At 36.4% G+C, this 23,916-nt stretch overlaps 5 protein-coding genes across 5 annotated transcripts; 3 read left to right on the top strand and 2 right to left on the bottom strand.

Annotated features, from left to right (window-relative positions):
* Positions 1 to 2,511: 2,511 nt before the first annotated feature.
* On the top strand, positions 2,512 to 6,036 carry LOC21394067 (protein NUCLEAR FUSION DEFECTIVE 4). Its single transcript, XM_010114075.2, has 3 exons — positions 2,512 to 3,123; positions 4,153 to 5,096; positions 5,192 to 6,036. Exons 1-3 carry the CDS (start codon positions 2,788 to 2,790, stop codon positions 5,709 to 5,711), a joined length of 1,800 nt encoding a protein of 599 aa, XP_010112377.1. The 5' UTR covers positions 2,512 to 2,787; the 3' UTR covers positions 5,712 to 6,036.
* Positions 6,037 to 7,844: 1,808 nt separating this feature from the next.
* LOC21394066 (peroxidase 55) lies at positions 7,845 to 10,241 on the bottom strand. Its single transcript, XM_010114074.2, has 3 exons — positions 9,839 to 10,241; positions 8,781 to 8,972; positions 7,845 to 8,561 (listed from the first exon to the last, which is right to left on the bottom strand). The coding sequence occupies exons 1-3, from the start codon at positions 10,067 to 10,069 to the stop codon at positions 7,986 to 7,988; spliced, it is 999 nt and encodes a 332-aa protein (XP_010112376.1). The 5' UTR covers positions 10,070 to 10,241; the 3' UTR covers positions 7,845 to 7,985.
* A 5,772-nt stretch (positions 10,242 to 16,013) lies between these two features.
* Positions 16,014 to 18,511, top strand: LOC21394065 (zinc finger protein 511). The gene is made up of 4 exons (XM_010114073.2): positions 16,014 to 16,358; positions 16,740 to 16,804; positions 17,374 to 17,572; positions 17,679 to 18,511. Exons 1-4 carry the CDS (start codon positions 16,104 to 16,106, stop codon positions 18,024 to 18,026), a joined length of 867 nt encoding a protein of 288 aa, XP_010112375.1. The 5' UTR covers positions 16,014 to 16,103; the 3' UTR covers positions 18,027 to 18,511.
* A 499-nt stretch (positions 18,512 to 19,010) lies between these two features.
* LOC21394064 (protein transport protein Sec61 subunit gamma-1) lies at positions 19,011 to 20,766 on the top strand. The gene is made up of 3 exons (XM_010114072.2): positions 19,011 to 19,193; positions 19,307 to 19,422; positions 20,476 to 20,766. The coding sequence occupies exons 1-2, from the start codon at positions 19,100 to 19,102 to the stop codon at positions 19,420 to 19,422; spliced, it is 210 nt and encodes a 69-aa protein (XP_010112374.1). The 5' UTR covers positions 19,011 to 19,099; the 3' UTR covers positions 20,476 to 20,766.
* Positions 20,767 to 21,117: 351 nt separating this feature from the next.
* On the bottom strand, positions 21,118 to 23,529 carry LOC21394063 (50S ribosomal protein L27, chloroplastic). The gene is made up of 4 exons (XM_010114071.2): positions 23,466 to 23,529; positions 23,037 to 23,362; positions 21,604 to 21,705; positions 21,118 to 21,497 (listed from the first exon to the last, which is right to left on the bottom strand). Exons 2-4 carry the CDS (start codon positions 23,340 to 23,342, stop codon positions 21,315 to 21,317), a joined length of 591 nt encoding a protein of 196 aa, XP_010112373.1. The 5' UTR covers positions 23,343 to 23,362; positions 23,466 to 23,529; the 3' UTR covers positions 21,118 to 21,314.
* Positions 23,530 to 23,916: the final 387 nt, after the last annotated feature.

Here is a 23,916-nt window from a genome sequence, read left to right as displayed (position 1 = left end):
ATTCTCGTTTTCTGCATATATGTTTACATATTCCTGGTACACAACGGGGGAAACCCCGTGAGTACGCAAAGAGAGAAAGGATCCAGGAACTTACCGGTGAAGAAGTAAACTCGGGACGGCTTCGTAGTACACCTCGGAGAACGGGAATGACGAAGGCGGAAGTTCAGCAAAGCAGGGTTCCGGCAAAAGTACGGATGTCCCGGCAAAGCAGCGGCAAGAAGTTTTTTTGAAGTTTCGAAGAAGGAAAAAATGATCCTCAGGTCCATGGAGAGTATTTAAAGAGTCGGGAAAAAAGACCCCCCCCAACCGTCGGATGAAGACCCCGAAAAAACCAACGGCCAGGGATCACTCTCCGTATCTGACGGAAAGGGAAAGGGCGGAAAATTGAAAAGATGCGGATCCGACGATCTATATTCATTTTCTTGAAACACGGATACTCATCATTATGCCAGATCAATCGACGCGACGGTTATACACCCAAGGCACCCAGGCCATCATTGCGGACGGAGGTTCGGGACCGATTTCCCACACCCGAAGCACTGAAAGGTGAAACGGCTAGCTAAAGTAGGGTCACGTAAATAAACTTTCATACGTATTTCAACACCTACAGCAACATATATATCATTAACGTTACTGTTGTGTGGGAAAATGTGATGTACACCTAGACCAACGGCGCCACGATACGTGGCTATACTTGCTTTCTGCCGAGCACCCAACCCTCGACGCTTCGTTTCCCTCACGATCAGCTATAGAGCCCGAAGATGAAGTCCATGATTAGGGCGACGACCCCATGAGACGTCGACGGTTGATTCCGCCTGGGTCGACACGACAAAATCCCTCGACAGCAGAAGAGATCACTAGAAAGGGCGAGAAAGGTTAAACAACCACTGACGACGAGGGGAACGTCCTTTTTCGACATAATGGGTTACATGCAAAGATAAGAGAGGTCTGACAGCATTTATTGCAAGTTTACAAACCGCACCCCCCAGGGGACAGAAAAGCATTACGGAGACTCACAGAGCCGTAATAGAAGACTAATTGGTTGAGTGAACAGTACTGATTAGTGGGCTATGTCTGGTCCTAGAGCACTTGAGTGTTCCTACCTACGAAGGAAACCCACCCAGCGAAGGCAGTCCAAGTATAAAAGAAGAAGGACCCCAAGAGGGAAGGGGGCCAGAAAAAATTCTAAAAGAAAAAAGAACGAGAGAGAGAGAGATAGCATTCATTGTAAACTACGATCTCTACCAATGAAATATAATATATACAGTGGATGTAGCTCTAATATTATAGAGTGAACCACTATAAAATTCTTCCTGCTCATTTACATACAGTTGGTTCAAACACAAAAATACTTAAATCAAACTAGAATCCACACTTTCATTAACCCCACAAGCCGGTAATCCTAATGGTAACTTCAAGGTATTCCGGCGGGTTTATTGTTGACGAAATCTAACCGTCAACAATAACAAACAAAACAAATGTGTAGATGATCTGGTCACTAGATTTTGAAATAATAAAATTTAACCCACCAGCTTAGCAAATTATTCTATTTTCACAAGAGAGTCTTAAATTTTTGAAATTAGTAAAAACAGAGCGTCAAAATCCTGACCATTTTCTCCCTTGGAGCAAAGAAAATTAGAACAATTGAAACAGAGTTATTTTCTATAAAATTATAGAGTGAACCACTATAAAATTCTTCCTGCTCATTTACATACAGTTGGTTCAAACACAAAAATACTTAAATCAAACTAGAATCCACACTTTCATTAACCCCACAAGCCGGTAATCCTAATGGTAACTTCAAGGTATTCCGGCGGGTTTATTGTTGACGAAATCTAACCGTCAACAATAACAAACAAAACAAATGTGTAGATGATCTGGTCACTAGATTTTGAAATAATAAAATTTAACCCACCAGCTTAGCAAATTATTCTATTTTCACAAGAGAGTCTTAAATTTTTGAAATTAGTAAAAACAGAGCGTCAAAATCCTGACCATTTTCTCCCTTGGAGCAAAGAAAATTAGAACAATTGAAACAGAGTTATTTTCTAAAAATTCGTAATATTAAGCAAAAAAAAGAAAGCTCTTTAACACTCCTAAAAACTATTGATGTTGTGACAATTTAATATTTAATTTCATTTAATTTTCTTAAACTAAAATGTTTTGGACAGTTTCCTTCCCTAAGTGATCTAGGTTTAACTATGAATTTTAAAAGTCTTAACAGAAATAATGTACGCGTTTATAGTATAATAAGTTAAGATTTTACACTATAAAAAAAGCTAAAAAATGCAAAACACTCTAAAAATGGGGCATTTTGCATCTATAACGTGACCAATAAGGACCTTAAAAAAGAGCTCTTTAATTGATTGAGAAAAAAGAAAAAGCGATAAGCATAATAAATAAGCCTGGCGAGGCAAACGACAGACAGTCAAATATAGTCTGAGCTGGTAAACAGTGAGTTTAATGAGATATGATTCGGTACGTGTGTTTTTAACGTTGTCGAATTTTCTCACTTCTTAACCTGCCCGCTTGACCTGACAAAGAAACAAACAATGAAACAAAGAGAAAAAGATAGACATTAAACACACCCCACCCGACAGACACGCACACGAATTTCTCCTTCTGATCTAAATAATAATCCTCGTTTTTTTGGTTGCTAATATTAAACTCCCAATATCAATCTCAATCTAAATCTCAATCTCCCTCCAAATCCTCTCATAAACACATAAAAAGTTTTCCCAGAAACCAAACAACGTACTACAGACAATTTAATTTCAAAAAATTTTGATGGGTGGGTTGCGGGAGAGGGTGAAGGGGTTGGTGAGCAACAGATGGCTGGTTTTCGTGGCGGCAATGTGGCTGCAATCGGTGGCGGGGGTCGGCTACTTGTTCGGCAGCATTTCTCCGGTGATCAAGAGCTCTCTCAACTACAACCAAAGGCAGGTCTCCAGGCTCGGTGTCGCCAAGGACCTCGGTGACAGCGTCGGCTTCTTCGCCGGCAGTCTCTGCGAGTTCTTGCCTCTCTGGGCCGCTCTTTTCGTCGGCGCTCTCAAGAACTTCGTCGGCTACGGCTGGGTTTGGCTCATCGTCACTGGTCGAGCTCCCGTTTTGCCTCTCTGGGCTGTGAGTATTCTTTTTCTTATTTGGTGTCTTTTGTTTATTATCTTCTCAATCCAATCTTTTTTTTCTGATCTGATAAAACTTTCAACTTTTGTGCTTGATTGGATCTAGTTTTTCGGTTTTGGGTTTTTGATCGATTGCCAAATGATTGATTCTCTCCTAGTTTCCTTATTGGGTAGAAGAATATGCTTTCTGGTTTTGGTTTTTGGTTATTTTGGGGACTTTGAGGAATGTTTTCTATTGGTATTGTTACATCAGTTTTCTCAAAGTCAAAGGGTGGTATGGTGGTCACTTTATTTCAGTAAGGAAAAGTGTTTGAAGATTGGAAAGAGTTCTTTATATGGATTTGGAAACACTTTCTTTTTTCATCTTTCTCTTATCCTTGTCCAGATCCAAAACAGAGCCTAATAATGGAATTTGAGAATTGAGTTTGTCGTTTATTACATGCTAGAGCTACCCGGTAGTTATTTGCTGGATTAGCTACACCTTATTTTCCTAGAGCTTTAATTCTGTAGACAAAAATACCTTTGCAATTTCCATGATTTAGAGTGTTGGGATGGTAACGATTCAAGTTCTAAACCTGATTTTTAGCTCTAATCCATTAGAGTGAACCGCGAATTGTCCCTGGGGACAATGAGCTCATATTGCTCCCGTTTGTTAGTTTGTCGTACATGCGAAAACCGCACTGATTCCGGGTATCTTTCTAACGGGGATTAGCATATCATTATAGTGCTCCATTCATTCAGGAAAGATATGAAATTTTGGTGAAAAGGGTAAATTTCACTTGTATGTGGACAGTAGGAAGTCCAAGATATGAATCTATTTTCAATTGCCAAATGGAGTTGTGTATTCGTTCTCTCATTTTCAATGCAATTATGTGTTTGTCACACGTGTGGCTTACTGTTATGCGCTTGTCACGATTTTGGAGTCTTTAACTCGAATTTCTACTCTGTTAAGAACATGAGGATATGAAACTTCTGATTCCATTACACTTGTAGCTTGGTTAGGCATTTAACGCGCGTCAATGTGCAGATGTGTATCCTTATATTTGTGGGGACAAATGGTGAGACCTACTTCAATACGGCTGCTCTGGTTTCCTGTGTGCAAAACTTTCCAAAAAGCCGGGGTCCTGTGGTCGGAATCCTGAAGGGCTTTGCTGGATTAAGTGGTGCAATTCTGACTCAGATATACACGTTGATCCATCAACCGGACCATGCTAATATAATTTTCATGGTTGCGGTCGGTCCTGCCATGGTGGCTATTGCTTTAATGTTTTTAGTCCGACCCGTTGAAGGTCATAGACAAGTCCGGCCAACTGATGGCTTGAGCTTCACATTTATCTACAGCGTGTGCCTTCTGTTGGCAGCTTATTTGATGGGAGTCATGCTCGTTCAAGATCTAGTTACCGTGAACCATACTGTGATTACAATTTTTACGGTGATCTTATTCGTCATCATCCTTGTTCCTATTGTGATTCCCATAGTGTTAAGCTTCTCGCCAGAGCCAAGACTTCCAGAAGAAGAGGCACTCCTAGCCGAGCCACAGAAAGAGGAACCAAGGAAATCTGAGACGAATTTGCCCGAGGTAATATTCAGTGAAGTAGAGAGTGAAGTGGAGGATGAGAGAGCTAAGGGAGTAGACTTGCTTCCAGCATCAGAAAGGCACAAACGAATCGCGCAATTGCAAACGAAATTACTTCAAGCAGCTGCTGAAGGAGCAGTGAGGGTCAAGAGGAGGAGAGGTCCTCATAGAGGGGAGAATTTCACCCTGATGCAGGCTTTGATTAAAGCAGACTTTTGGCTTATTTTTGTCTCACTTCTTTTAGGTTCTGGGTCTGGTTTGACTGTGATCGATAACCTTGGTCAGATAAGCCAATCTCTCAGATATGACAATCAGCATATATTTGTTTCCATGATCAGTATTTGGAACTTTCTAGGCCGTGTTGGGGGTGGTTACTTCTCTGAGATTGTAGTGAGGTACAAAAAATGACTTCTTTTCTCCTCAGATGACAATCGAATCTTACTCCAATTCTTATTTTGCAACCTACCATTTCTCACCGTGATTTTTGCAGGGAATATGCTTATCCCAGACCCGTGGCAATGGCTGTAGCGCAGCTCGTTATGGCATTTGGGCATGTCTATGTTGCTTTCGCGCTCCCTGGGGCGTTGTATGTCGGTACTGTGCTAATTGGTCTCGGCTACGGGGCTCACTGGGCCATCGTGCCAGCTGCTGCTTCTGAATTGTTTGGCTTGAAAAACTTTGGCGCGTTATACAATTTCATCACAATGGCAAACCCTGCCGGTAGTCTTGTCTTCTCTAGCCTGATTGCTAGTTCTATATATGACCGTGAAGCAGAGAAACAAGCTCACCAACACAACAGCCAGTGGCACTACAGAGGATCAATCTTCTCAGCCATGTTCAGCGCAGAGGAACCACCGAAGTGTGAAGGTGCCATATGCTTCTTCCTTACTTTGGTAATAATGTCTGGATTCTGCTTGGTTGCTGTTGCCTTGAGCTTGATTCTTGTCTTTAGGACTAAGAGTGTATATGCCTATCTCTATGGAAAGTCCAGCACATCGACAAATTCGTAGCTGCCACACCCCATTTTAACGTTTGTGGAGTTTGTATAATTTATGTTTTGTCCAGAATTTTTTTCCCACGTTTTTCTTAAGATGTATCAAAGAATGATGGGAAGGCTAGAATAGTTTTAAGAAGTTTCCCTCAGGAGCAAGAAACAGAAACCAATTTGGTTTTCTCCGTTCGATATAGTCACCATCTTTAAGACTACATAAAGTTGAATTTGTTGTATTTTTTTCCAGTTACAGATTTGTTTCTTCAATGGCATGAAACATTTTGGATTTCTGTCAGTTTTATCCACTATTCTCATCGAGTGAATAAGAAAGTAGTGTGATTTTGTTCTACCTTAATTCTTTGGCTTCAAATATTGACAGCTCTCTTTAAGGCCATTTTTCTTTCCCTTATGTTTTCTCTTTGCCTGGCAACTTATGCTGGTTTCATTGACAGGAAGAACAAAGGGAGAAAAAAATCATGAATAATCAATATCAATATTCAAGGTCTGAATTAAAAATAAAGACGCTTGGCCTATTTACAGTGAAAGAAATTAACTGCACTCTAAATAAATAATAAAAATAATTAAGAACTAAACTAAATTCTAAACCTTATATTTACATTTAATTTAAGTTCTCTTATTGTTACATAGGCAAGCTCTTTCTTGTACTAGTATTTAGAGTGAGCAGAACACTGGAATTTACAATCACAAGGTAATTGTTGGTTAAGGAACTTCAGAGCACCTAATAAGACATAAAGAGACATTGCAGAATCTTAATTGCAAATCATAAACAGAACTTTCCAGACCAATGAATCAGAGCCGTGTAAGCAAGCTTTTTATGGCAAGTTTCTCCTTAAAAACTACTTATAATTTGCCTTTCTTTTCTTTTTCACCCTTACCCTTTACTTAATTCCAGCTTTTTATGCATGGTTAGTGGTAGGAGTACTCATTAGAACGTTAATATTACACTTTAAGAAAAAGGGTGTTTCTATTTCCCTTTATTTATTTGAGCAAATGCCCTCTTTTTTTGTCATGAGATCTATCTTTGTCTTACAAGTATTGGTAACTATAGATTTATTGTTCATCTGGGAATAGATATTTTGGTTTTACACGTTTGTCAAAAATGTATTACGGTGTTTCGGCAACCACGTTTGCCAGTTAATGAGTAGATGAATTGGACAAAATTGGAGACATTTGACAACAACAAAAGCTAATATCATTAACAGTTTTTGACAATACATAAACATGCAAAAAGTACAGCCATGAAGCAACAGCGACATGTTCCTATATTTGGTTTAGTCTGCAAATAAAGATTTTAGTAACAACTCTTCTTAGCAGAGCTTCCTCATATAATTTGTTGTGTTAGGTATGAAACTCGTTTATTTGTTATATTTGAATGACCTCAAAGAGCTTCACAAAGCTCATCTCTTTTAAGATTTGACTTAAAATACACATCATTAATTAGAAACAATGTAAAAAAGGTTATCAACACAGCCAACGTTACAAACAAACCGACTTTTTAAACTAAGATAATCAAATCTACAAGTTACAATAGCCGACAAGGAAATCATATATTATATAAACATTTGATTCCATCATATAATCACAAAAAAATGGCCTTTGTTTGACAGCTTACTCATCGCCAAATTGGTAATATCCAAGAGTTAAAGATAAGCTTTTATCTCTTTGATAAGGACTTGCATTTAAATATACATCAACAAAAATTAGAAAAAAAAAAATGTGAAGAGGTGATCAACACACACAACACTATAAATAACCTGTCTCTTTCAACGACAGATATTGAATTCAGCCATTTATGATTTTATAAAATTTCTTGTTGTACCTAAAAAAACTATTTTACATCTGAATGCATACCTTTCAAAATATCAAAGGCGTGAAAAGTATCCTTAAGAAATCAGAGGTACTTTTGGAATGTAAACAGGAAAAAAAAAAGTATTTATTATTTTTTTAACAAGAAAAAAGAAAAAAGAAAGTGCTTTTCAACTAATTCGAAGAATATCATATAAACATTTACTTCTATTATTTAGTCACGCAGAAATCCTTTGTTTGCCAGCTTACGCATTATCAAATTAAGAGGAAAAAAAAAACCAAAATTGTGGATATTGCACATAAACATTTCAGATATTCCTGTATATTTCTCCAAACAATGAGTTACACCACATGCAGAAGGCGTTATTTCAAGCCTTTTTATTCACGTAATCATTTAAATCTTTCTTCAGTGATGAGAAATCATATAAACAAGCTTGTTAAAAAAGACCCCCAAAAAATATTATATTTAGGAATTGAAGGCAGTGCAATCTTTTCTAATCTCACCAGCACTACCAGTCTTGACACCAACCCGACCGAGCTTGATCATCGCCGTGATGAAGGCACCATTAAACGCATCCGGGCTGTTGGCAAACTCTTGTACAGTAGATTGAGATTCCGAGATAGAGAAAAGCACTTGATCTGAAGTGAACAGACCCTTCTTGTTAACCAGATTTTGGTAGTAGGCATTGTCGAATGCCCTTGGAGTCACAGGGTCCATATCAATGGCTATGGACGGGTCCACATCTTGAGGGCACGACGCCTTCAACTGTTCGGCGTAGTTCGAGTCCAACGAAGGGTCGATAGGATTCGATTGTGTAAATGAGTAGATGCGGTTGGCGAAGCGGCTGCAGTGAGAAAACCCTAGTGTGTGTGCTCCGGACAATGCAATCATGTCTAGTTGTGTAAGATTGTTTTTGGCAAAGAGGGAGTTGAGCTCGTCCAGATGGGCGGTTGGCTGCGGCAGCTTCCCGGTGACTCGAGATGCTTTTGAGATTAGCCCGTCGCGGCGCCCTAATTCTACTTTGAAATCAGGTCCTCCGGCCTATTTACCAAAGGACGTTGAATTAAATTGTATGAAACTACATGATGAAATAAAGATTGTATGTTTTAAGCTCAAATGATTACTAGCATCAATAATAAACTTTGGACTCATAATTATCAGTAATATTGAATTAGCACAAAGGTTAATTTATGGATTATCAAAATTTAAGGTTACTTAATCAGTGACTGTTGGAGAAGAGTGGTATATAATTAGTATTACCAAAACGACAACATCTCTGGCGGCAAGGGCCAAAATGTCAGCGCAGGAGACGACGCCGGGGCATTGAGCTTCGATAGCTTGCTTGGCCTTGATAACCGTATCAAAACCATCTCCCGCCAATGAGAGATTGTCGTCGGAGTCTTTCTCTGCGTCCCCATTTGGTGACGCAATCATCACTGACGCATCGCATCCCTAACACAACGTCAAAAGTTGTTACAAAATTATAAGAAGACACTTTTTTCTGTTAATTAATTGACGTCTATTTGTTAACCACAATCTGCTCTACAACAAAACAAAGAAAAAAAAAAGGGGGGAGGGAAAGTTGTGGTGCTCTCGAGTATATCTAGAAGTCTTATGTCGATTATAAAAAAAAACAGGAAAAAAAAGGTCTTATGTCTATTAACCAAAGAAATAGAAGTCCTATGTTTCTACTCTACATATAATAATCTTGAAATTTGTGTACCTGGTGATGTCATTATGCTAATTAAGTCTTTACTCTTTATCTAGGTCGGCTGACTAGGTTAAAAACAAAAACAGCCTCCAATTGCGACGGTCCATTAATAAACTTATTACCACGAAAATTAAGTTAAAACGAAAAGAACATATAGAAAAGAAAAGAAGGAAAGGCCAAAAGAATGAGATAAAAAGTAGGTGTACATATACGTGATATAACTATTAGCCTCTAATAAGATTTATACGCAAGTCACCATAACTCAAAAATACAATTAATAAGCCCATAATCTCCATCTTCTCTACTAACTAATTAAAGATAGTGAAGCTAATTTTTTTCTTAAAACAAATGGAAAAGCATATAATGTTGACAGAATAAAAACACTAGCTAACATTAATTTAATGTCATGATCAATATATATATATATATATATATATATTTCCAAATAAAAGTTTCTCATTCTAACAGTAATATACCATAGCTAACAAAACAGATTTATTACAAAGAAATTCAATTACAAAAATGCAGATGCATACATATATACACACACACACACAATATCCATCATATATATATAGATATATATATATATAGTACGTGTAAGTACCTCAACAAAGCAATCGTGGAAAAAGAGGCGAAGAGTAGACGGAATAGTGGTGAAGGTCTGGATAAACTTTGTAGAAACACTTTGTTTGACGATGAACTCAACGTTTGGACAAGTCTCGGCGTAGAAGTTCTCTGTCAACTGCGCATCATATCCCCTAAAATTTCCCATCACCGTCAAAACCATTATTACCAACGTCAACATTATCAATGATCTTGATCTTCTCACCTCCATAATTTCCTACCTTAATTCTCTCTTAATTAGTATACCTCTAGTAGTACTAAGCTAATAATAGTATACTCAGCTAATAATCTGTTCACCACTCATCTCTCCCTTCTCTCTCTTTATATATACTAGTAATACTCAAGCCAAACGGCCGATGACTAATAACAAATATAAATAACAAGAAAGCAAGTAGAAGAGAGCTAAGAGAATGACGACCCTTGAAACAATTATATATACTAGTTAGATTAGATGTCAGCACGTGTTACTTGGTCCAAAGCGACATTTCCGAAAGTTCAATGTTTACTTACACACAAGTATATAAAACGGGTATTTATATATGTGTGTAATAAATCTAGAATTAGTATGAGTTAAATTGTCACATTAGACGACGATTTCACTAGACATAATTTACATACACAAATACAAATAGGGTATGTGTATATTCTAAGGTGTTGGGTAATGGTCATTTTCGTCAACATCCATTTTCTACTATAACATAAATATATTGCATTGCTTTACACTATCCCAGTTGTCACTTAGAAAATTATTGTTTCTATTTAGTCTTGGGAGTTAGGTGCTTTACTTCTTATGTACAAATTCATGACTCAAGAAGAGATTCATTTGAAATAAATGCAAGCAATGGTAGATATATCATATAATTTTGCCCATGCTTTTGACGTAGTTTCCTAATTGTCATATATCAGTCTTAACCGACGGCTGACATATTATTGGCTCATCATGGCCGTCTAATCATCATCGGCTCTTCAATTTGTTGATCCTTGCAAGTCAAATACAATAAACAGCTGTATATTAACCATTGTGTAATGCGTATAGGTCTTAACTTGTGCTTTTTATATTATATATTTGGTAATGAATATTCTTACTATCCATTCAAAAAAAAAAAAATATATATATATATATATATATATTCTCACTTTGATTGAATTGGTATTATTATTCCCATGCGTTTCAGCTTGTACGCGCGTGCATGAATGGGTCTTGCCCTGGAAATTAATAACGTACAGAACTCAATTTTATAAATTACGTGTAAGTTTAAATGAAAATGACAAAGTAACAAATCCCAAAATCTGTACAAGCTAGTCTAAAGGAGGCTTTCATTTAGTTAGAGTTTGAAATCGTGTACAAATGACGTGTCCAAAGAAACTACAAACTAATAATGAATATATACATATATATATATATATTGGAGAAATTTAGCGTGGCATATGGTGTAGACATGCCATAGAGCATCAAAGAATATTTGGTAGATAGTGTCATCTTTTCCTACTCTACACAATAATAGCAATTTCTCAAATGTGATCATTATAAGAGTCATCATATCATATGAACTCCATCATGATTAACTTAGCAATTAATATACGATTTTGATATGCAATTTAGAGCCGTATCGAATGTATTTTTTTTAATACCTAGTAGAAATGTCAACTACTTGAAACTGTCTAGAAATCTAACAATTGTAATTGTCTATTGAACTTAAGGCAAAACAAAATATTGTAGTTATTTAACCCCTCGTGATTGTTCTTGAAATTGATTAATGAAATTTTCTTGAGGACTAGTTCAATTAGCCGCGCCCGTGAAGTTGTTAAAAACAATCTTCTTCTACCTATGGTGCACCCAAAATTGCAAAACTTAGGATAGAGTAGGTTCTATATAATTTAAGAAAACATTTCTTCTGTTTTGATGATTTTATATATATTAAATTACAGTGCATATTATTATACAAACGTTACTACGTGATTCTTTATAAGTGTTTTTTTTTAGCAATATGCTAGAATGACTATCCAATAAAATGAAATTAGTAAAATGACCTTCTTCATTTTTTATGAAGAACGACCACTTAATCATTTTTTGTAAAAAGTGGTCATTTTACAAATAAAATTTTTTAAAAAATTATTTTACTAATAAAACTTTTCTATTGAGTTATTTTTACAAAGCCCTCGTTTTTTTTTCCCTTATTTACCTTGTCATATTTAAAGATTATATAGATTTTTTTGGTAGGGCAAAAAAAGATGTCCAATTGTTACTACGTAGTTTTAAATAATCAGATTTCTTTTTTAGATGGTATATTACTTACACACTATTTGATGTTTAAAATTAATAACTATGAATTGATCTGACATTTCACTAAGGTATTCTTTGAGTTTTTAAAAAAAAAAAAAAAAAAAAAAAAAAAAAAAAAAAAAAAAAAACTTTCAATAAAGAAAAAGGGAAAAAATGATGAAAGAAGGAAAACGTCAAGATTATAAAGAAGGAAGTAAGAGAGAATAGGAACTTGAAGAAATTATATGAATAGTTTTTCCATCATTTCATTGATAGGAAAGGTACATTATATATACAACATATTGTTTACAAATATAGAAATAATATTACAGCTATACAAATATCCTAAATATTGAATGAAATACATATTTACAGCTTGTCCAATATCGGAGATTGTCAACTTTCCTTATTATGCCCCCGCAAGATGGACGTTCCGGAGTGACGCCAATCTTGGCCCATAAATTGTGCAATCGTTTGGGTGAAAGTGGCTTTGTTAAGGCATCTGCAAGTTGGTCTTCAGAAGACACATAAGAGACACGTAAATCACCATTTTGAACCTTGTCACAAACAAAATGGAAATCAATAGCAATGTGTTTCAAGCCGGAGTGAAAAATGGGTTTGCACAAAGATACGTTGTGCTAACATTATCACAATAAATTGTTGGTGTAGACTGAAGCATAATGCCAAGTTTATGTAAAAGACTTTGAATCCAAGTAACCTCTGTTGCGGCCGAAGCAATGACTCGTTACTCAGCCTCTGTGGAAGATCTTGCAACGGTACATTACTTTTTTTGAACTCTAAGAGACGGCATTAGAACCAAGAAACACAATATAGGCACTAGTAGACGTGCGATCATCTACATTCTCAGCCCAGTCGGCATCAGAAAAAGCATGTAAAGAAAGAGGTAAGTCATGTTGTAAAAACAACCCATGAGAATTAGTGTCTCGAAGATATCGTAGAACATGCTTGACAATGGACCAGTGCCCAGATGTAGGTCGGTGCATATATTGAGACATCTTGTTGACAGCGAAAGCAATATCAGGCCATGTGAGGGATAGATATTGCAAGGCACCAATAATAGATCTGTATTGAGTAGCATCAGTGAGAGACGTGCCATCAGTGAGCATAGGGACATGACTAGGAGACGACTGGTGGACACTAAATGCGTAAAAGTTGAAGTGATTGATGGCCAAGGCGATGATGCCATTTTGAGAGTGGAGCTTTGACAATTGAGAAGGCAAATAATGCCATTTTTTTAGAGATCTGAGATGGCCACTCATAAACGCCATCTTTAGTTGTTCCTTGCAGAAGTATTGTCCCTGATCGATGATCCTTCACATAAAAATAAGTAGGTGAGAATTCAATAGTAGCATTATTAGAAGCACAAAATTTAGAAACTGAGATCAAATTTTTTTTCATATGGGGAACACATAAAACATTGGATAAGTTAAAACAGTGAGATGAGGAGGGTAAGGTGGTAGAGCTGGTATGAGTGATGGAGAGACCGGTACCATCACCAATTAGGATGTCATCATTGCCAGTGTATGGTGAGTTAAGGGATAAGTTTTGAAGGTCAGTGGTCACATGGTGAGAAGCGCCAGAGTCTAAAAGCCAAGTAAAGGTAGAGGGAGCATATGGTGTGGCATAGTGGGCAGTAGATTGAGGAGTAGGAGGTCGGTTGGTTGAAGGTTGTGGATGAGAGTTCCAAGGTATATATTTAAAGGATGTGCAACACTTAGCAAAGTGACCTTGTTGACCACATAGCTGACACTTGCCGAGGTAGGGACGTGGATTATGGTTTTGAAAAGTGTTGTTTTGTAGAAAAGGGGGTCGATTTTGGTATTGGTGTGGTGAAGACGGGTTCGGTTTTGGTTATATGGATTTTGTTGGTAAGGCCGGTATGGATTGTGATTTTTCTGGGGTTGAGAGTTTGGTTTTTGGGCAAGGTTAGCAGAAGCAGGAAGGTTTTGATTTTTCTTGGATTTATATTTCAGAAAGATTTCATGATTGATGAGTTTCTCATAAAGTTCTTCAAAAGTAAAGGAATTTTCACGAACGCGAACATCATCTGAGATACTCGTGTACTGGTCATCGAGTTCGGCAAGAACTTTGAGAGTGAGGTCATCAGCGTGGATGGGTGCACCTAGCATGGCGAGTTCATCAGCGATGCTTTGATTGTCTGCATATATTCCGTGTTTGATAGAGAATCCTTAACAAGGATGCGTAAATTTTCTTTAAGCTGAGGGATGCGACCACGAGATGGTTTGGCATGAGTATTCTCCAAAGTTGTCCGAGTGAGGTCATCAGCGTGGATGGGTGCACCTAGCATGGCGAGTTCATCAGTGATGCTTTTGATTGTCTGCATATATTCCGTGATTGATAGAGAATCTTTGACAAGGATGCGTAAATTTTCTTTAAGTTGAGGGATGCGACCACGAGATGGTTTGGCATAAGTATTCTCCAAAGTTGTCCATGCTTCATGAGAAGTCTTTACAGAGGCAATGAATGGAATGAGAGTCGGTGTGAGAGAACAGGCAATTGCATGAAGGATGAGTTTGTCTTGGCGAGTCCATAGCGAATACTCTGGATTGGGTCGATTGTCTGCAATCATGGCGGGTGGGCAAGGGCATGTTCCATCAACAAAGCCCATAAGATCGTATCCAACTAGTAAAGCATCAAACTGGAATCTCCAAGAGGTATAATTAGTTGACGTAAGTTTGAGTGGCGTTTGAGTGGCATTTGAGTTGCTGAGTTAAGAGCAAATAGAGATGTGGAATTGTTTGAAGGTTGAAGAATAATGATGTTGGGATTTGAGAGAGACATTGTGGAGTTGGATGAGGTGGGTGTGGTAGGTGTAGTGGACACTATTGGAGTACTGTGAGATTCGGCCATTTGGATAGACGAAAGAGAGAATTGGCTCAATGAGAGTCAGTGCTCTGATATCATAAAAGAGAATATGAACTTAAAGAAATTATATGAATAGTTTTTCCATCATTTCATTGATAAGAAAGGTACATAATATATACAATATATCGTTTACAAATATAGAAATAATATTACAGCTATACAAATATCCTAAATATTAAATGAAATAAATATTTACAATTTGTCCAATATCGGAGACTGTCAACTTTCCTTATTAGGAAGCATAACTATTCGCTATTTTGTTTTAAAGCGTTCTTTAACATTTGATGCAGAGAAAAGAAGATAAATATATATATATATATATATATATTGCGGGAAATAAAGAAAAGGCAGGATTTATACCAAATATACTCCATGATCAAATTCAAAAAATCTGAAAATTTACTCTAATTTAGTTATTGATCAAATTTTATAAAATTAAAATTTATCAGATTTATTCCTAATCAAATTTGGTAAATACCATTTACCCATGCTCAATTTTGATACATCCAAAATTTTATTGAATTTAATCTCATGAAGCTTTAAATTATACGCGTTTGTTTAAAATTTAGTATTCTTTATTGACATAGTATTTACTTTTTTATTTAATAAACTCATTTTATACTCTTATCATCTTTCAGAAGTTGCCCGGTAGCAACAATTATAGAAATGATTACGTTATATGTCAAAATTATTATGGTGGAATTGAAATTCAGTGAAATTTATAGAATACTTTAAAAATAGCAAAAGTAACATAGCAATTATTAGTCATATTTTATACTAATTGTGTAATAATTATTTTAACGATATTAAAAAAATTTTAAAATATATTTTGAAATTTTTTGATATATCATTGAAATTTTGTTATATATTTCTCAAAACCTCTTGTTATAATTTCACTTTAGACAATTTTTAAAAATACATCTTGAAATGAAATTCTATTTTATTTATACCTCTAAATTTTCTCCTTTTTGCTTTTGGGCCAAAGTGAGCGCAAACTTGAGCTCAACTGAGGGCAGTTGAGTTGGGCTAATGGGAAAAAAGCCGAATGCGTATTCAAACTTAGAAGGCGCAGTAGATGATGGTTAAAGATCCTTCTCAGCCTTCCCGTCTTCCGCTCAAATATTGCGATCAGTGTCCCTTCTTCACCGACAGCGTCAAGACAAAGGCTAAGGCAAACACAGAGGCCATATCCAATTCCGTGGCCATGGATGTTGAAGAAACACAACTAGAGCTAGGGTTTCCTTGCTGGATTCCCGTCCGTCGACGATTCGATCCTGACTCTCCTTTCTTTGCTTCTGGAAACATCGAAAGGGAACTTCTCGCCAAACAGGTCCCTTCTTTTTTCTCTTTCGATTTCGATTTCTTTCGGAGCCGCAGAAAATTAGATAGAAAGATTTAATTATGCGTGTCGTTTGTCACAATTCCATGTCCTTTGGAATAGAATAAATTTATATACATCGTCTTTGCACCCCCATTTTATTTATCGTTTTGATAGTAAAATTTTTAGCTTTGCAAGTTAGTCGACCTAAAAGTTGCAGCTGAACTGAGAATTCGAGTTTTTTTTTTTTTTTTTTTTGGGTTGAATTCTCTCAATTTAAAACATAGGAAATGTCGTGATGAAATTATTTTGATTTGACGAAAACAAACTAAAATCATGTTTTCGCTTTATGTTTTTGCGCTTGTTTTGATGTTTACTGTTCTAGCTCTCCAGGTTGCACTTGATTTAACTGAAGATGAAAAGCATTACCTTCGGAATTTTGTGGATGAAGATTTCAGGTATGAACTGTTACATTTTTTTTGTCTTGTAAATTTAGTCAGATACTTATTCTTTTCTATTTTTTTTATCTTCATTTTTGTGCTTAATTTTGAAGTTATAGGGGACTTAGAGTGTGCAGAAGTAATAAATTATGGTGTTTAATTCGGTTTCAGAGAGGTCGAGGAGGATGCTGAGTTCTGTGGCCAATTTCCATGTTAATTAGGGCTACTTTTGTTGATTTAAGTACTAATTAAAGCTTCGTAGTCTTTAATGGGATTTCTTTTTCTCCTTTCTGAAAGTTGCTTGTTAGTTATGTTTCTTAGTACTATTCAGTTTTTCATTCACTGCAATTCCAATGGGATAGTTTCTATTTGCAAATGACTAAAAGATATTCCAAAAACGTTATTGCTTTGAATGGTTTTATGATTGCTTCTGTTTTATTGGTACCCAATACTTGTTTGTACCACAATAAACCTTCTCATGCTTGCATTTTTTGTGATTTATCTCCTTGGTGTTTTCATATGTTTGTTCATTGAAACTCATATTTGCTTTTGCTTAACTTTTCAACTCTAATATAATGTATGCATAGGGGAGTTTTCTGTTCCATTGTTGGTTGTGATGCACGTCTGACTTCGCTAGAGGATTTCGAAGATCATTATAACGCACGGCATACTGCATCGTGCTCAGTGTGCTCTAGAGTTTATCCTACATCGCGACTACTCAGCATACACATATCCGAAGCACACGACTCTTTCTTTCAAGCGAAAGTTGCACGAGGCTATGAGATGGTATTGATCTCTTTGCCTATGTTTTAGTGTCTTCTAACTTCTAAGGACAATAATTACGATTCAATGCCTTTTAATTACTAGTTTCTAATTGTTCTTCTGGTGGCAGTATCAGTGTCTTGTTGAAGGTTGTAGTCTGAAATTTAAGACCTACAAAAGTCGGCATCAGCATCTAGTGGACAAGCATAAATTCCCTAGTTCATTCGAATTTTTTAAGAAGGCCCATCCGTCCAAAAAACAGAGGCAGAAACAGCAGCGCAAACAATCTATTAACAAGAAGGCAGACGCTTCAAGTATGGAAGTTGAAAATGAAGCCATTGATGATCTTGTTTCCGCCGTTTCCAAACTGAGCACTTCGGATTCACCTTCATCCATCAGCTTTGGTCGCCGCCACACTCGTGGTTTAACATTTGTCCCTCGAGCTGTTCAACGTGACAAAAGGCCAGACTCCACATGACCAGGAACGAAGACATAGCAAAGCATACAATTCATTGAGTTCAATTTTTGCCTTCCGTTACTGTCTTCCTACTGGCAATTATAGGGATGGCTTCTCCAACCAGCTTTATGGCTAATTTTGCAGTTTGAGGACAGAATTTCCAGCTTTAGTTGATATCAACATGGTTAATCGAAATCTTCATGCGAAGCATCCATGGGAGAGCAAGTAGCCAATTTGGAGTCGATCTGGTTCAGACACTCTCAGTTATATGAGTGTCGTTGTGAGAATGATGAATTTAGGAGGAATTACACCCGTTATATTTGAGTCTAAAAAAATCGTTTTGAGATTTTGGTCTCTGGTGTGTAACCTTTCACATTGATTATAACCGTACCATATGGCTTCTGATTAAAGTAAAACACTTTGCTATTGTTTGAAATGGCATTATTCAATTGACCCACACCTTTGTATAACCTAGCAGAGTTTTTGTTTTGTTCTCTTATCTATCCTCCAGGAATATATTAAATCTTTCTATTTCTTATTAAAAAGTACTAGTTCTTCATACTAAATCTTCCCGAGAATGTGAAGAGATAATAATTATGCCAAAAAAAAAAATGGAGGATAGTTAATTTAAAATACAAATTAAATTTAGTCTATTAAAGATATTAATTTTGAATCATAAAAATTTATGATGTTGTCGAGAGAATTCTGATATTAAGAAGTATTGTTTGAGAATTTTGAGTAGTAAAAGTTGATAATGTGGTCAAGGGTGAAAACTATTGTTTGAGAATTTTAACATAAAAGATGAAGGGAGACTAATTAAAGATTTAATTTTTACATGGTGAAATAAAGAAGTTTTTAAGGATCCGGGCAAGAGTAATGTTTGGGGACATTTTTATGGTCAACAGGACTCTGTGGTCAAAATCTGAGAAAACGAGGGGTATATCTGTCAATGCGAATATATATTCTCCCGAGCTATACGGTACACATTGCACTAGTATTAAGTACCTTCAGGAATATAGCCAATTCATCTTCGTTTTCTTCCGCATCAAAAAATCTGATTTTTGTGAAGCAGAGAGAAAGAGAGAGAGAGAGAGATGGACGCCATCGACTCAGTGTTCGATCCTCTCAGAGATTTCGCGAAGGACAGTTTTCGTCTCGTCAAGCGCTGCCACAAGCCCGATCGCAAAGGTAATTCGCTTCAATTCGATGAAATAGCTCAAGAATTTTTGGGAATTTTGGTTGTAATTTATGCAAAAAAGAAAACCCTAACAAAGCCGGTGCGGTACTGTCTGGGATCGCAGAATTCACGAAGGTGGCGTTCCGTACGGCGATCGGATTCGTGGTGATGGGATTCGTCGGTTTCTTTGTGAAGCTGATCTTCATCCCCATCAACAACATCATCGTCGGATCTAGTTAGGTAAGGATCTGAATTTTCACCACTTTTTTTTTATTTTTTTGGCTTTGCATGTGCTTCATTCTATTCTGTTTTTCTTTTCTTTTCTTCCTGATCTATTATTCTACTTGATTTTGTTAACTTTTCTTTGATTCGATGCCTATTCGAGGTGCGACAAGAAAAGAAAAGGATAAGTGCCCAATTAAGAAATTGAACCTTTTCTATCCCTCTGAAATCCAATCAAGGAATTGAAGTCGTTTGAATGCTTCTATTTTATCTCATGAGACCTTAATATAGAATTCATGATTACTAATTTTGTATTTATTGTAAGCCGATTTGAGGTGGGAAAAGAATAAAAGAAGGGGGAAAGAAAAGATATTTACTTTAGGCTTTTAAGAAATTGAATTTTTTTATGCCCTGAAAGCAATCAAGGTATTGAACTAAAGTTTTATGCTTCCATGTTATTGGCTCAATAGATTTGACTGTAGATTTCACGTTTTTGAATCTGTTTATTTATTGGTTTTATGTTCCCATGCAATTGTCCCATTAGAATTTTTTTTTTGGTCCGAGTATTTTTAGAGGACACAAAGGAGCCTTCTATTACTCGAATAGTTTATAACCTTCTATCACTCGAATAGTTTATCTTCGCATTGAATGAATGGCTGATTGTTGGTATGTATTTGCCTAAATCTTTGCTTTTTATTTCAGAACCTTGATAACAAGTTTGTCTAATTCATAATTCGGGTTGTTTCTTTGGTTCTGTGGTCGTAAAGTTTGTCCTGGTTATTATGAGCTATGAATCTTTTAGTCTGTACACAATCATACATGCATATGCATATGGAATTGTTCAATTTCGTTTAGGACGTTTCAGAATGAGAATTTGAAGTGAATGGAATAACTACCATCTCTGAGTCTTATCATTTTCCCTGACTTGTTTAAGTAATTTTGTATAGTGTCTTTAATTCGTGGTTCTTGAGGAGAAGAAATATTGATTGCCGTTGTTCGTTCATTCACGCATGAGTCTTATCATTTTCCAGTGCATTATAAACTTTTCTAAATACTTTGGTTGAACTGCAGGTCATTTTGTTAGGGGCAAGAAGGAAACTCTTAGCGAACACTGTGGTGGAAAAAAGATCTTGCTACCAAGTGCATTAGCATGTTGAAAGATTACTCTACTGCTTCTCTAGGCTTGTTTAACATCTTCTTGTTTCGTAGACTGTTTAGTAGTTTTTTTTGGCTCAATAGTTTTGTTGTAACTTTTGGAGTTCTGAACATGTCATATTCCCATCTGGGAAAATCGGAGTTAAAACGTTAGCCAAACAGGATTGTAAGTTCAGAGAAACCATTTTATCCTCAACAAAAAGTACAGTGGAAATTTAAACCATCAACGTTGTAGTTTGTCATGAAAACGTTCAAATTGCTTCTTTTTTTTCTATTTTTTGCCCTTTTTGTCAGCCGTCAGAATTTTTTAAGACAATCAGAAGTTGAAAACTGTGGTTGGCAGAAGAGAATTGGAATTTTAAAGATATCATTTCATGCTCTAGAAAAGCAACGCCCCTTTGTCTTGGTTCATGAAAACATCATACCTGGAGTGATGATGCAAATTGCAAGGCAAAATTGATTGCTTAGGTTATTTTTCTTTCAATCAGTGGATATGGAATATGGTATTCATATTTTGTTTTTCTCAAGTTACCAAACCACGGTATCTGCATAGCTTAATGAGAGAGAAGCGGAATGAGGATTTAGAATTTGCAAAACTTGACACAGCAAGAGTTCAAATTTACAAGGGATCTACATGAAATTAAAATTAAATTAAAAAAAAAAGAAATTAATCAAAGGCGCTGAAATAACCCTATCTGCATGTCAGATTACAATATAATGCAAAAAGAGTTGGTCAAGGAAGTTGCTTCCAAGAATCAGCAAACTGGGTTGTCATCTGTAGCATCATCGTTTGCAGAAGCAAGTACTAGCTGAGGTTCAGGAACAATGCCTTCCTGCCTCGCCTTCCTGCGTTCGCGCTGCATCCTGAAATACTCCTTCTTTCTAGCTCTGTAGCTGTTGGGGTTCTCAGGCTGCACTTCTCTTGGGTACACACTGATCTGCAATTATCATAAATACAAGATCCCGGTTAATATAGAATTGTAGAGCTTTGGAAGTTCTAAATAACGGCAGGAACTAGAAACATCACTATTAAGTATTAACCACCTTCTTCCTGTCAGGACCAAACTTCTCGAATTTTACAAGCCCATCAATCAAGGAGAAGATTGTATGGTCCTTGCCGAGACCTACATTCTTTCCTGCATGGAACTGAAATATACGCCATAAGGTCAAAAGAAGGAATTTACGCAGCAATAAGGTTAACAAGAATCACATGAAGGAAGCCAAAGCAAATTGCTTTAAAGTAGGTATTCTTTGTTGTTAATGAGGCACTTCTAACGCAACACTAAACGAACGTTTCTCATCCTATAATCTTCTTAGGCAAGGGCTTTCTCTAAGACTCGCACTATGAAAACTGTATCGCACAACAGATGTCAACATTATTCATCACACGCCAAGAGTTGAGAAAGTAACACTACAATGTCAAGCTGGCCATCTAAATTCATTCCTAGAATTGATCATATGATTCACAATGCCACACTAATAACAATACCAGAATTGCTCCTTTCATGATAATATATGGAAGCTTTTCTCAAAAAACCACTTCACTTATCTCTCAGCAAATCAAACCTAAAAATCAGCAAGGCAGCAACCTTGTTTCAACAAGGACAAACGAGTTACAGAACCAACTAGTGTTCTGTAACAATGTTTCTGACGCAACGGAATGGAGAAAAACGGGATTTTAGCGGCCTAACCTGAACAGAGAATTCCCTAATCCACCTAAAAGAAACCCCACGAAGGAGAAAAACCCCCAAATTAGAGAAAAAACTCAACTCTAATTCAATTATCAAAATATTCAAAGTCTTTTATTACAATTAGTAATGTGGCTATTTATAGCTCACATATAAAACGATAATAAAATATCAACTATGACAAACGACAAAATAGTAAAAGGAACAACAATTATACTAAACATAAAGACTTTAGCAAAATCACTAATTTTATTATTCTTCCTACATCAGTTCCGGTTTAAGTATGCTAGGGCATTCGGAAGAAAAGAGCATAACTTCCCGACTTCAATTTTCTTAACACAAACAATTATCAAAACCCTTGGCACTACCAATCCTAAATCAGATTAACAAGTTAAAAATAACCCTGAATTATTCATAATAGCACATTCAAACTATTATACAGCAGCTCACAGATTGGCTTCTAATTCTACTGCAAACCAAATAACATTTTTACACTGCCCTTTTGCTGAAGAAAAAGGTACATAATCTCGTTATATTTGGTATTAATACTCTCCTCGAATCCTTTCAATTATAGAAAGATCAAAATTAGAGTCAAATATAGGGACAATTTTGATTCCCTCCCTCTAATCTCTTACCAAACCAAAGAACCATAATTCTTAAAATCCATCCACTAATCCTCCCAATTCCCAGCGCAATCTATTTCTTTCCACTTTCCCTCCTACCAAACAAGCCCACAGTATGGAAAAAAAAAACAAACAAATAAATAAATAAATAGGAAAAAGGTAAGACCTTGGTGCCGCGTTGGCGAACAATGATGGAACCAGGCTTGGCGACCTGATCGCCGAAGATCTTGACGCCGAGCCTCTGCCCTTTGGAATCTCGACCGTTCTTTGTACTCCCGGCACCTTTCTTGTGCGCGCTTTCGATAATCAGCGGAAACCTCTGCGGACACGAGAACGACAGCTTGTTGGGTCCCACAACCAGTGAACCAAAATTCCCTCTGACGAAAGACGACGATGAAGACGAAGAGCTCGAGCTCATAGACAGCCCTTTGAACGCGCCCACCAGGTTGAAGCTCATCGATACTGCCGCCATTTTTTATCTTCTTCTTTTTTCTGAAATAAAAAAAAAATTAAAATTCAGATGGAGAATTTACGAATTGTAAGAATGTAGATGAGAAAATTATCGGAATTTTTATTAGGGTTTTCGTCTTCGTACCTCTCTCCGTGGCTGTAGAAGGAAAAGCCGAGCTTTTTGTGGATAAGAAAAACAAGAAGAAAAAGAAATGGTGAAGAAAGAAGTAGAACTATGAATCAGCAAAGGCCACGTTTTGTCTGAATGGTCCACGTCAGCAAGTCGTTTTTGCTAATAGACAATGGACCGTGAGTTTAGGGCTTTTGTAGCTGGGCCTATCTTGCCTACTTACCAACCCAATTAACTACATATGGGCCTGAGCCTTGGATGTTGTGTAGAAAAATTAGTCCGGATTTTTACCTTTATTATCTTTTTAGTAAAATAATTATATTAATAAATAAATATTTATTAAGAATAAATAGTAAAAGTACGTACTCATACACTTAAGAGATAAATTCTTTATTTTTTCAAAAATTTTTATATATTATGGGTGAGAATAATGAATGGGAAATTTAGAGGAATGCTAATGGCTGGT

The sequence above is a fragment of the Morus notabilis genome, unplaced genomic scaffold (genome assembly GCF_000414095.1).
Source record: "Morus notabilis unplaced genomic scaffold, ASM41409v2 Scaffold784, whole genome shotgun sequence".
In the NCBI taxonomy this organism is placed as follows: domain Eukaryota; kingdom Viridiplantae; phylum Streptophyta; class Magnoliopsida; order Rosales; family Moraceae; genus Morus; species Morus notabilis.
The sequence above is the reverse complement of the archived record's forward strand: the minus strand, read 5'-3'. Positions and strand labels throughout refer to the sequence as shown.

Bases quoted from the DNA above. Each gene is read 5' to 3' on its own strand.
- LOC21394063 (XM_010114071.2), bottom strand. From the start codon at position 23,342: ATGGCGGCAGTATCGATGAGCTTCAACCTGGTGGGCGCGTTCAAAGGG. The intron at 21,706-23,036 runs GTCTTACCTTTT...CGTATATTTCAG, and splicing joins TTCGCCAACGCGGCACCAAG to TTCCATGCAGGAAAGAATGT. The intron at 21,498-21,603 runs GTGGTTAATACT...TGATAATTGCAG, and splicing joins TTGGTCCTGACAGGAAGAAG to ATCAGTGTGTACCCAAGAGA.
- LOC21394067 (XM_010114075.2), top strand. From the start codon at position 2,788: ATGGGTGGGTTGCGGGAGAGGGTGAAGGGGTTGGTGAGCAACAGATGG. The intron at 3,124-4,152 runs GTGAGTATTCTT...GTCAATGTGCAG, and splicing joins CCGTTTTGCCTCTCTGGGCT to ATGTGTATCCTTATATTTGT. The intron at 5,097-5,191 runs GTACAAAAAATG...TGATTTTTGCAG, and splicing joins TTCTCTGAGATTGTAGTGAG to GGAATATGCTTATCCCAGAC.
- LOC21394064 (XM_010114072.2), top strand. From the start codon at position 19,100: ATGGACGCCATCGACTCAGTGTTCGATCCTCTCAGAGATTTCGCGAAG. The intron at 19,194-19,306 runs GTAATTCGCTTC...CTGGGATCGCAG, and splicing joins CCACAAGCCCGATCGCAAAG to AATTCACGAAGGTGGCGTTC.
- LOC21394065 (XM_010114073.2), top strand. From the start codon at position 16,104: ATGATGGTTAAAGATCCTTCTCAGCCTTCCCGTCTTCCGCTCAAATAT. The intron at 16,805-17,373 runs GTATGAACTGTT...ATGTATGCATAG, and splicing joins TTTGTGGATGAAGATTTCAG to GGGAGTTTTCTGTTCCATTG. The intron at 17,573-17,678 runs GTATTGATCTCT...TTCTGGTGGCAG, and splicing joins TTGCACGAGGCTATGAGATG to TATCAGTGTCTTGTTGAAGG.
- LOC21394066 (XM_010114074.2), bottom strand. From the start codon at position 10,069: ATGGAGGTGAGAAGATCAAGATCATTGATAATGTTGACGTTGGTAATA. The intron at 8,973-9,838 runs GTACTTACACGT...ACGTTGTGTTAG, and splicing joins TCCACGATTGCTTTGTTGAG to GGATGCGATGCGTCAGTGAT. The intron at 8,562-8,780 runs GTAATACTAATT...TTTGGTAAATAG, and splicing joins CCAGAGATGTTGTCGTTTTG to GCCGGAGGACCTGATTTCAA.